This window comes from Panthera tigris, chromosome B1, assembly GCF_018350195.1.
Source record: "Panthera tigris isolate Pti1 chromosome B1, P.tigris_Pti1_mat1.1, whole genome shotgun sequence".
NCBI classification, from domain to species: Eukaryota; Metazoa; Chordata; class Mammalia; order Carnivora; family Felidae; genus Panthera; species Panthera tigris.
Window position 1 is genome coordinate 202,625,048 of NC_056663.1, and position 12,364 is coordinate 202,637,411.

The 12,364-nt window shown below is 56.3% G+C and overlaps 1 protein-coding gene across 2 annotated transcripts in view; it reads right to left on the reverse strand.

Moving 5' to 3' along the window:
• The window catches only part of CFAP99 (cilia and flagella associated protein 99), a 40,885-nt gene that overhangs the window by 20,299 nt on the left and 8,222 nt on the right, over positions 1-12,364 (reverse strand). For both annotated transcript variants that reach the window (XM_042985121.1, XM_042985122.1), the window contains exons 2-4: positions 11,736-11,863; positions 1,853-1,997; positions 561-655 (exon numbers count right to left, since the gene is read on the reverse strand). In XM_042985121.1, coding sequence (XP_042841055.1) covers positions 561-655; positions 1,853-1,997; positions 11,736-11,846 — 351 coding nt within the window. In that variant the 5' untranslated portion in view covers positions 11,847-11,863. The remainder of the gene's footprint in view (positions 1-560; positions 656-1,852; positions 1,998-11,735; positions 11,864-12,364) is intronic.

A 12,364-nucleotide genomic window follows, 5' to 3' on the forward strand; every position in this document is an offset into this window, starting at 1 on the left:
TCACCCAACCTCTCTGTGCCTCAGTTCCCTCAGCTGTGGGATGGATGCCTCGTAGGACGACCTCCCTGGGTCATTGTGAGGATGGAACAAGAAATGCTCACGGACGAAGCCCGGCCCGCAGCAAGTGCTCCACGAGGGCTGACCACTAAAGAACGGTGGGCCTCAGGCTCAGGCCACAGGAGGGGCCACGGCAGGGCAGGAGATGGGTCCGCAGCCTCCCCCGATGGATGCCAATCCTCAGGGTCCACTCGGACCCGCCCCCTTGCCTGCCCCTCAGCCCCCAGGCGGCACAGCCTCTCTTGGAGGGAGGAGTTTGGTCACAGAGAGAAGGGGAGGCTCCAGAGGCCCAGACTCACCACCCACCAGGCCCCTGACGGATGGGAGTCGAAGCCCCCAGGGACAAAACGAGGGCGTCTGCAGCAACGAGAGGGCACCTGTTTGTCATAAACACACACTAAACCCAGCAGAGTCTCTTCCATTACAACGAGCCAGAGAGTGAGAGGTCGGCGCTGGCTGGGACACCTTTGCCCTTGGGTTTAGGAAGAAACCGCAGAGCTCACCTTGCGCATCTTGTCCACGGGCTGGGACCTGACGATGTCACAGAAGAGCTGAAAGCCGAGTTCCTCCAGCTGGAACGTGGCCAGGTAGCAGATCACTGGGGAAACGGGGCCGGTGAGTGGGGCCGCCCCTGGGGTGTCCTCCCCTGCGCCCCCTCGCATTCCGTCTTGGGGAATCAGCCAGAGGCCTGACCGGTGCCCGGCAGGTGCCAGGGAGCGGAGCCGAAGGCCCACCACCAGCCGGGCAGGTGACCACGGGCAGGAGCTCCACCTGACGCCGTGTGAAAACGACAAAATGCTGCGAGAGTTCGGACGACGGCTCACATGGGTGAGCGTTTGGGGAGCGTCTGTCAAAACACTTCCACACACGCTCACTGACTTGGCATGTTGTCAGAAATTCTAAAAGTTCCCTGGGTAAAAGGAAAATCACTTTGGATTTCAGTTTGTTGATTTTGAGAGACGGAGTAGCCTTAAGCCAAGCAGGACGTGAACACCCGGGCCGGTGAGGGTCCCTGGGGGGGGGGGGGCTGTTCATTACACTGGCTGCTGGGCAGGCCAGTGACGTGCTGCTGGCTGTGACACCTGAGCTGAGCGTCGGGGGCACAGGCAGAGCTCAGGGGCCAGCTCCCGACCTGGCATCGGGTCACTAAGTTCGGCTTCCCAGCACCCTGCTGTCCCCAAGCCTTCTCCTTCTGAACAGGGGCTCTGAGGCCTAGTGCAGGGTCTGGGGGCTGAACCAACACCCCCACCCAGAGGCACTGACCACTCTGCCCGCAATGTTCACCCCACGCCACGGAAGCAGGTGGCCCTCCGGGGCCTGCAGGAGACCAGGCAGAGACAATTCATATTTAATCCCCTGCTGGACAGTCCAGACTGCGGCCACAAGGCTGGCCCTGCCCTATGTCCTCGGGGCTGAGGGGGTCAGGAACTTGGCCAATGATAAAGGCTCGTCATTTCACTCAGGCTGGCCTTTTGGGGGCACTGTCTCTGAAGCAGGCTGTGCCTCCCTCAGGGACCCGAGGCTCTGGACCCCAGCCTGGCTTTTAGTGAGCCCGGAGTCTGTTTGCACGTCTGTAAGGCAGACCCGGTCCAGTCACTCAAGGCAGCCGTGAGGACCCAACGAGTGAGGGGCAGGGAGAGAGCCCGGAAAGCAGCATGCTGCAGAAGCAGGGGCTGGTGTCCAGCACGAGCCTGAGGAGCTCCTGTCTGCGGCCACCTCCCCAGGTCGTCACCACTGTTGTCTGTGCCTTGTGCAGGGGGCAAGGGCAGCGGGCCTGGCCCATAGGGACACCTACCCTCAAAGAGGCTGTAGTCGGCCCGTGGGCAGAGACAGCCGGCCCGCACGTAGAAGGCGTCCACCACCACGGCCAGCAGCTTCTGGTACTCGAGGCACCCAGACAGCACCTCCAGAATGAACGCCTGCTTCTGGGGGCTCAGGGTCTAGGAAAGAAACAGCCCGGGAGGGGGGAGGGGGCCGTGGGCCAGGGCCAGGCACCCGGTCCGTGCTGGGGAAGCGTTCTCTCAGTATACCCCTCCCCAAGCTGTTGGCAGAGTCCACGGCAGTCCAGCGCCCCGACCCTCTGACCCACCACCCCAGGATGTGGTCCCTCGGGTGCTCCTGGGTAGTGACCACGGGCTGGGGGCAGGGACAGAAATAAACAGGCATGAAAAATGTGTGATTTCACTTGTATGAGGCCCCAGGACTGAGAGAGGATGGTGGGAGCCGGGGGCCGGAGTGGGGGTGGGCAGTTAGCGTTTCACGGGAACGGTTTCTGTTGTGGAGGATGAGAAAGTTCTGGGAAGGAGGGTGGGGACGGCTGCACAACAGTGTGAACGTTCTTAATGCCACAGAGCCGTGCACTTAACAGGGGCTAAGATGCTAAATGTTATGTCACGTGTGTTTTACCACAACGAGAGACAAAACGAGCAAGTTCCTATAAAGGTTTTCAAGTGAATTATTAAAAAAAATAATCCCCCCCCCCCAAAAAAAAAGAAAATGGTAAGGAAAACCTGCAAAGTCAGACAGGAATTACCAGTAACTGGAGGGACTGTGTTCTCTCCACGGGCTTCTGCTGGGGACACTGACTTTTCCCCACTTACCCCTTGGACAACTGTGTTGTCACACGTTACTTATTCAAAAAAGTGATTAAGCTTTTGAAAACAAGAAGACTGAAAAAGAACATCTAATGTTGCCAGCACGGCCATGAGAGGGGCTGGTGGGGACCGGTGCCGTTGGGTCTTTCCTGAAAGCAATTTGGAAATGTGTTTCAAGTACCTTGTGCTTCCCGTACCCTTTAATCCAGTAATTACTTCTGGGAATGTGAGGAAACCATCCAAAATACAGGAAATAGCCGCATACAAGAAGTTCAGGGCATTTAAGAAGCAACATTTTCTTAATGTTTTTTTTTTTTTTTTCCATATCGTCTGCCTTGCTTTTAATCAGCTTGGAATGTTGGCAGTTTCTGGCTGTGTCTGGCTGACCGCAGGAGTCAGTCCTGCAGAAACCGAGAAGTGCCCCGAGTGTCTTTGGGTGTCACCCCTGTGCGGTCCTCTACACCGAAAGACAAGAGGTTTTCCCTCACTGTTCAGCATACACTCCAAGCTTTTCAACTTCAGGGGGAAAAATCATTGTATGTTTTCCTGTATTGTACATTTTATATTTTTTATTTTAATTTTTTTTATTTTAGAGAGACAGCGAGCATGAGCAGAGAGAGGGGCAAAGGAGAGAGAGGGAGGGAGGGGGAGAGAAGGAGGGAGGGAGGGAGGGAGGGAGGGAGGGAGAGGGAGAGAGAGAGAGAGAGAGAGAGAGAATCCCAAGCAGGCTCCATGACGATGGTGTGTTGTAAATTTTAGACTATTTCATATACATCACATTAAAACTGCCATATCAAATTTAGTGTATAGATTTTGCAAATAGGATACTGTATGTAACCCCTAACTGTATCTGTAGCGTATACGTAATGTATTTATGCCCAATAAATGTTTTAATTCTTTCTGAAAAGGAAAAGAAAGAAGTTCAGGGCGAAGGAAAACGGTAAGGACCTAAGTGTCAGTGGTGGGGAGTCGCTAGGTCAGACACTCTCTCCCATCACAGGGAGCAAGGCAGCCATTGAACTCAGTCCTGCAAGATCTCCAGGAGGGACAAGACGGTTAATGCAGCATGAAACCAGAATGCAGACCTCGACCCAAACAGACGCAAAACACTGCAAAACATACTCACCAGTAGTGTCATTAAAACAAAAAATATTTTTTTTTTGCCCATCTATTAGATAAATTTTGGCAACTCATTGTTTTATTTTCAATGTTTTATTATCAGTGAAGTTTTCATATGTTTACTGGACATTTGTATTTCTTTTTTTTTTAAAAGAGAGAGAGAGAGACAGAGTGTGAGTGGGGAGGGGCAGAGAGAGTGGGGACAGAGGCTCTGACGTGGGCTCTGTGCTGACAGCAGAGTCTGATGGGCTCAGACTCACAAACCGAAAGATCAGGACCTGAGTGGAAGTCAGATGCTCAGCCCTCTGAGCCACCCAGGTGCCCCCCCTCTTATTTTCATGCGAAGAAAACGACCTGAGGGGCCCTGGACAAGCCACAGGACCTCGGAGAGCCTCTGTCTCCACACCTGCGAGTGTGGATGTTGCCTTGGCAGACGGTGTCATTCCCACGTCCTTCCCGAGGTGCCCCTGAGCCACAGAGGCTGGAAGCCTGAAACCGTGTTCTTCAGTGGGCTATGCCCCCGTGGCTCTGGCACAGTTTGGTTGTGTTAATGAGATGCCCTTACAGGAGAGACAGGAGGTCAAGGGAGATGACGTCCCCCCCCCCCCCGCCCCCCACAGAGGTGACCGCTGTGCAGCAGGGGCTGCCCTGGACTTGGGTTCTGAAACCCTCCCCGTGGCTTTGAGCACAGCCTGGCTTCACTAGATCCCCTGCTCCTTCCAGTGCCAGGACTGGGCTCCAGCAATATTCGGATGCCAATACTCCCCTACCGACGCCTCCTCTCCTCACGTGGGAGGGTCTCCGGCCTCCAGCCCAGTCTCTTCAAGGTCTGTGCTCACCCCGGGGGGCACCGCAACCAGCATCTAGGCTGAAAACGTGCCCTTCCAACCGTGGGTCCCCGGCCCGCCCTCCCTGGACTCCAGAAGTTTTGTCTGCTCCTGTACCCTCCCCCGACTCCGGTGTCTGGCCTCTGGGCTTTGCCCCAACTCCCTGGCCTCCCCATCTCAGCACAACCCCAGAAAGTCTTTGTTGCCTCCCTCTCCCTCGCCTCATGGGTGGGCCGGGGGAACCTCTGCACTCTGGCTTCTCCTCTCGACCTTCCTCTGTTTCCAGCCTGGCCACCAAGTAGTTCTTTTAAAATGGGGATCGGATCATGTCTGTCATTCTTCAGAGCCTGCCAGAAGAAGTCCTTACAATGGCCAGTGAGGCTCTGTGTGGACTGGTCTGGCTCCCTCGGGGTCCTTACCTAACCCTGTCTCCACTCCAGCCACACTGGCCTCCCTCTGCGTCTCCAGCTTGTAGGATATCCCCTCATGGCCTCCGTGCTAGCTGTTCCCTCTGTTTGCAACACTCTTCCCTGTACACTTGCTCCTTCACTCCCACCAGGTCTTTGCTCAGACGCTACCTGACCCAGGAGGCGTCCCTGACCACCCCCCCAGTCAGACGCTGCCTAGCGCTCTTGCCGAGCTGCACACGCAGGCAGCTGATTCCCTTCCCTGCTACAATGTTACGGTGGTGCTCCAGACAGGGAACAGAATGTCCTGCCTTCCTGGGCAGTTGTGGGGACCCAGGGACATCCCCCCAGTGCAGGCGAGGCACAGAGCAGCATCTCCTTCCAGGGTCAGCTCTGGTCTCACGGTCCTCTGACCCCTGGGCTGTGCGCACAGCGGGCGCGTTCTGTCAGAGGAAGGCCGGGCGCCCGTGCGGGCAGGGCAGAAAGCAATGAGTCAGCAAGCCTGGAGCTGAGGCTGCATGAGTTTGCAGGACGCCTGCTGACAGGCTCTCGCACTTCTGAGGCTCAGACAACAGTGACTCCGCTGCTCATTAATTACGTCTGTGTTTGGGAAGTGTGAGTCTGTATTAATAAGGTCAGAGCCCAGAGCCTGCCACTCTAAGCCCTGATGCCATCTATCCCCGGGCACGGAGGTCAGGCAGGGCTGCATGGGGCCAAGGGGTCCCGGAGGACACAGAGCTAAGCAGTAAGTGACACCCTGGCCCGTGGGCCAGGCTGGGCCCAGGGCCAGGTCTTTGCCACCAGGGAAGGTCAACCCAGCTGGTCATAGTGGGGAGACTGAGGCCTGGGGCAGTGACCAAGTCCTTCTGGCCAGGCCAGCAGAGGGCTGCTGGGGCTGGGCTGGCCAGGCTTTCTCCAGGAGGAGGTAGGGAGAGAGTTGAATTGCACCAAGGGGGCCCCGTTACCAGAGCTGACCCTTAATTCCAAACCCACCTCAGCCACAGACCACAGAGGGCTGTGGCCGCCCAAGGGCCTCTGAGTGTGGATACCGTTTTGGGCCTTGGTCAAGTTCAGGACTCTGGAGTCCACAGCTCCTGGCCAGCCCCCAGGGAGGGCAGCAAGGCCCTGGATAACAGTTTCGCGGATAGTCTGGGAGGTGGCCGGGCCTGTGAGCCTGCTGACTTTCCACCATCACTGGCTGCCTCCGGCCGGAGCCCCCAGACCCAGTTTGCCAGAGTTCGGGCAGAGCTAGACTGGGGCCTGGGGCAGGAAAGGGGCCTGGTTGTGGATTTAATCAGAACACAGAATGTGTAAGTTGTGTCACAACACCTAGAGGCTCCTGCTAATCAGTGACGTGTTGGCTGAAGTGGGTATTATGCTAAGTGAAACAAGTCAGCCAGAGAAAGGCAGATAACCATGTTTTCACTCATATGTGGCTCTTGAGAAACTTAACAGAAGACCGTGGGGGAGGGGAAGGGGAAAAAGAAAAAAAAGTTACAGAGAGGGAGGGAGGCAAACCATAAGAGACTCTTAAATACTGAGAACAAACTGAGGGTTGATGGGGGGTGGGAGGGAGGGGAGGGTGGGTGATGGGCATTGAGGAGGGCACCTGTTGGGATGAGCACTGGGGGTTGTATGGAAACCAATTTGACAATAAATTATGTTAAAAAACAAAAAAAGAAGAGCAGACAAAGGAAACAGGCTGCCCGGTGTCTAATCCCTTCTCCCTTTTTTCCTGCTCAACAGAAAAATGCTATGTCATTGTGGATGGTGGTTTGCTCAGCTAAAACTTTTTCCAGGCCCCTGCTGATGGAGCCATGTAGCAGATGGCTTTAATCAATGAGATCTAATGGCAAATTGCCGGGTGCAGCCTCCAAGGAAGCTCTTAGAAAGTGAGGCAGATTCACCCGGCACGTGCCTTTATGCTGTTTGCCTTTCTCCTTTTCTCTCCTGGGATATGGATGCAATGCTGGAGGCAGGGCAGCCATTTTGTGACTACAAAACAAAGGTACATTGCAAGCATGGCCGAGCAGAGAGGAGGGAAAATACATTCCTAATGGCACCACGGAGCCCCTGAGCCCACCCTGGACTGCCTGTACGTACGCAGACTGCTTCTTATGTGAGCGAAGATACCTCCAATTTCTTTAAGCCATTGCTTTTCTGGATTTTCTCACAGCCAAACACTGTTTCCTAACAGATACAGGTCTGAGAAGATCAGATCGTTCAGAGATAGAAATACATATCGCTTCAAAACTCAGGAGGTAAAATAAATGTTGATTATGTGCACCGACTGCCTTTCCCCACCTATTTCATTGGCAGAGATGAAAACACTTGCTAGCACAATATGTAAGCAAAAGGCTTTGGGGGAACAAACACACCCTGCCCACCAACGAGAGTGCGAGCATGTAGACCCCTCAACTGGCAAGATCTACGGAAACCATGGGGGCCAGCTCCCCCACCGTGGAGAAGCTGCATTTTCTGGGACTTGGCCCGAGGTGGGCCTTCCCAGGTGCAGAGGGACAAGCGGACGGGTCCGTCTCACTGTGGTTCTGATACTGGAAGACTGGAAACGGCCTACAAGCCCATCGACAGGCGATGGTCATGATGGTTATGTCGCAGCCAAGCAACGGGATGCTTTCAGCTCTAAGGACAGGATGTGGAAGAGTCCTCATGGTACCTTAAATGTTACGCACACTTATGTACATTTATGTTACAATGTACTACCATTTTGTAGAAATTAAAAAAATTTTATGTAAAAATGATACTGTTTTCATATATAAAACATATAATTTAGATGTAATTTTTGCTACAGCTAATATCTAGGCAAGAGAGGCCTGGGCCGTCTCTGGAAGGGACCACAGGACACTGCTCTCTGCTTGTCTCCTGGGAGGGCCAGTATGAGAGGTAGACCCCACTGGATACCACCTTGAGCCTTTTGGGTTTTGGATCTTTGATGTCAATAAACCAGGCACTTAAACATATTAAAATAAAAAACGTTTCCTGAGCCCAGGAAGCTACTGACTAGGACAGCAAGTTCAAGGCGTTCTGGCCCTTGGCCATACTGCCGCCTTCCAGGCGAGGACATGGGTGGTGATCCAGGGCCCCAGCCCCCCAGCTCCTGCTTTCTCCCTGTTCCTCTGGCAGGGGGTGGGGCGGGCTGGGTGCTCAGCTGGGCCTCTCCTCACCCCCGCTTCACCCTTGTGCTGACTGCCCAGCTGCCCAGCACCACTCCTGCCAGCCCAGTGCTGACCTTTCCATTCCCCTGCCCGCCCTTGCCCATGGTTTGGCCCGGGGCCCAAGGTTCTGGGCACTCAGATCCCACTTGGCCTCCCCGCCCACACAGCACCTGTCACAGGTCAGGACTCTGCCGTCCTGACTCATTCAAGTCCCTCTGCCTGAGGTGGCGGGGGGGGGGGGTGCGGGTTGCGGAATCCCTGTTCTCCCAGACCTCCCACCCCTCTGGTTCTATCTCAATCTCAAAGCCAGAGTCTTCTCTGAGGTCTGCTCAGACCTCATGGACTTTGTGGATGCCCCAAGCTGCCTGCTGTGCCCAGTACGCCCCTGCCCTGGTCCTGCAGGCCCAAGCTGACTCTCTGGGAGTCCCTATACCCCACCTGTTCAGCCTGGTGCCCAGCTGTCATGCTGGCTGGCCACGTGGGTCTCTGGGAGTGCAGGTGGGGGAAGGGGTGGCCAAAGGCAACACCCAGGGAGGGACATCCAGCAGCATCCCTCTCCCCTACAGGAAACTCTCCAGTCTGCCGTCGTCGTGCTCTAATGAAATGACACTTGTTCCAAAGTGACATTAACTACGGGGGGCAGAGCTTGGAGCACGGGGGAGGCGAGGATTCCTGTCCCGCCCGAGGGCCTGGCCAGGGAGCACAGGAGAACCCAGGCTTTCAGGCCAGCCCAGGTGCTTGCTGGTTCCATCACCCTCACCCCCACTGATCCCTCCCTCCTCTCTCCAGCCCCAGCCAGGCCCTCAGTGCCACTGTCAGGCCGTTCTGGAGACTGGCATCTGCGGAGGCTTGATGCCCACGTCTCAGCACCTACACACCCAGTGGTGATGATGGATCCCTTTCTGATCTACAGATAATCTGCAGAGAGAAAGTCAGCACACTGCCCCCCATCCACAAGTCCTTGTACCTTCCCCACCCTTCGGCCAGGCTTCATCTGAACACCTCAGGCGCCCTCCTCTGCACCTAGTCCCCAGAGTCCAGCATTTCGGCAGCAACCCTGAGTGTGCCAGCCTGGCCCCTCCATCCTTGGCCTCTCCCAGGAGGTTCCCTGTCTATACAAATGTCCTGGGGCTACCCTAACAAATTACCACAAACTTGGCCGCTGAAAACAACAGGGATGTAGGCTTTCAGAGTTCTGGAGGACAGAATTCTGAAATTGAGGTGTCGCAAGGTCAGGTCACAGGGAGGGTCCACACCGTGCTTCTCCCCAGCCGCAGGTGGTTGCGGGATCCTGGTGTCCACATCTCATGGATATATCTGTGGTCACGTGGCTTTCTTCCCTGGTCTCTGTGTTGAGATTTCCCTCTCCTTATAAGGATGCTAGTCACTGGATTTCGGGCTCACCCTAAGTTAAGGATGTCTTATCTCGAGATTCCTAATCATATCTGCAGAGGTGGCATTTCTAAATAAGGTCACATTCACAGGTAACCAGCAGCCAGCACTTGAAGGTATCTTTTTCCAGCCAGGACCCCTGCCTGATGGGCTCGTGTGCTGCGTTGTTTTCTGCCAGGCGGCAGCCTTGAGCCTTGAGTCTAACAAAAGCAGTGGGTTCCTTCAATTTTCTGGACACAAGAGTGTGTTGTCCCCACTGGGTCAGACTTGAGGCGGGCATTGGAGAGGATCTGGGAAGACCAGCGTGTCAGAAAACGCAGTTGCCGGCCTCTCCATCTGACGCGAGCATCCGTGCACACCCCGGCGACGCTGGCCAGATCCCTGGGACTCGGTGCGGTGGGTCTGGGGGCAGAGGCGTGCTGGCCTCCCTCCCCACGGAAACGCACACATAGGGGCATGATGCCATGGCTCACTAAGCGACAACTACCGGCAATAATGTGTTGTCACAGACCCAACTTTCTGTAATGGTTATTACTGAGAAATAAAGATGCTAACCTTGCTGTTTTTGCTGGGCAGTGGGGGAAAGCTTTGGAGGGCGGATGCAGGGGAGCTGAGGGCAGAGCAGAGACACCAAGGGGTCTCCTTGCAAGTGGAAGATGAGAGAAGCTCGGGCGAGGTCTTTCTTTTAGGATGACACCAACAACAGCAGTCATGGCTGATGCGAGCGACCCGAGGAGGGTGGGACAGAGGGAGCTGCCCCGCCAGGCCCCGGAGCAGCCACTGGGGAGGGCCAGGCCCAAGCAGGGTGGGGGGGGAGGGGGCGCTGAGCTGTGCAGGGCATTTCCGCTTGGGGAAGATAATTGTGGTAGGGCCTGGCCTTGGCTGTCTTCATCATTTCCCCAAATGCTAGGGTCTCAGGGACGAGCTTGAGAGAGGGGTACAGGCTGCTGCCCGGCCCTTGCTGCCAGAGACATCGGTTTCTGAATGAAGCTGGGGAGAAGGGGTTGGGTCAGCGGTCCCAAGCTTTCTCTCGTGGGAGAGTCTCTGGTTTCTGGACCCCTCCAGCCTTTGTGTGCACAGCCCAGGGCCCCAGCCCCTTCTGCAAGGCAGCGACCACTTCAGGTTTTCGGGCCGCTGGACCACAAGGCAGCTGATGAAGGAAGAGCGTTCCCTACCACACCGCAAGGGAAAGGGAGTCCCTCTGTGGCCGGGGGCCCAGCAGAGCCCACGCCTGAGCAGGTCATGGGGGCTAGCCCACATCCCCGGGGGTGGGCGCAGTGAATAGCTCACACACGCCTGTTAAGGAAAAGCAATTCCACCTGGCAATTAAGGACAAGCATCCTGTAATTAATGCATTTGCTACAACAGCCCCAGGGGGGCTGGGCCCCTGCAATGCATGCTCCCGCTCCCTGGGCACCTACCCACCCCTGGTGGACAGACTGACAGACCCACAGAGAGGCTTCTGAGGGCGGCCGAGCTGACAGGTGGTGCTCCAGCGGCCCTGAGCCGTCCCAGGACGTCAGCCAAGCGGACTCTCTGTATGTGCTTGAAATGGGGTGGGCTGTAGTTGGGGGAGAAAAGAACAAGGACCATCCAGGGGCACGGGGACAAGAGGTGAGTAGCAGGGGGGCGGCGGGTGGGGGGGGAAGGTCCCTTATTTCTGCCAGCTGTGGGCCACGAGAAGAAGGAGGTGGGGGCTCCTGTGGACCTCGCTGCCTTGGCCAGCCCCTGCCTCTCTGTCGGAAGCCGGTCAGCTCGCTGGCTGCTCGTGCGTAGCTGCCCTGGGAGGAGGCCACCCTCCAGAGTGGAGGTCAACCCAAGCTCACTCTTCTCTATGTTCAGTTTTGGATGGTACCGTGCAGGAACGTCCTGAGGCACGGTGCCAATATTCCCTTTTACAAGAGTGGTCTGATGCACATTCCAGATGCCAGGGATGCCTCTCGAGGCACAGAGAGGGTCCCTGAAGGCCCCTAGAAACACTGCAGCCACTACTGTGACCTAGAGTGAAGCTGAGGACATCCAGCCTTCGAATGGCATGGGGCCGTGCCCAGGGCCTCTCCCCAGGGAGGACGGAAAGCAGCTGTCTTCCTAGAAAGTAACTAGCTACATGACAGGTGTCACCAGCATGCCTCCCAGCGAGCCCCGAGCCGCCACTGATCCTACCTGCAGGGTGGTGGACGCGGCCTCCAGGAACTGCTCAGCACTGCCCTTCTTAGCCTTAAATTTGTCCAGTTGCCCAATCACAGTTTCAATGCATTTTCCGTAGTAGGCCATCTTCCCAGGGCAGGACTCTAGAAGCAAACCATTACAGGTCACACCCTCCATGACCTCTGGGCTGTCAGCTCGGCAGGTGGCAAAGGCAGCCACAGAGGCTTTATCATTAGACGGGACGTCCCCTGGGAGCCTGGGACCTCTCACAGTGAGGCATGTTAGAGGGAGACAGGGACCCCAGCTGGGGAAACCCGGGCCCACTTCCTGGACCGTGTCCTTGCAGGACTCTGCCGTCCATGGGCCCAGGCTGGCCCTGAGGAGTCCACCCCAGGCCCCCACCCACCCACAGATCCTGGAGGCTCCCAGGCCTCCCCACGTGGCCCCAAGCCCCACAACTGTGCATGGCTGGGGAGGACGCCTGGGAGGGGTAGGCCTCTGAGCATATCTCAGCCTAGCTGGGGTTCAGTGACTGTTTATACAGAAGGTCTTGCCCAGAGGAGTAGGTGACCTAATCCCAAATGGCTGGGGCAAGAAGAATCTTCAGGTCACCAGGTTCAACACTCCCATTTTATTTATTTATT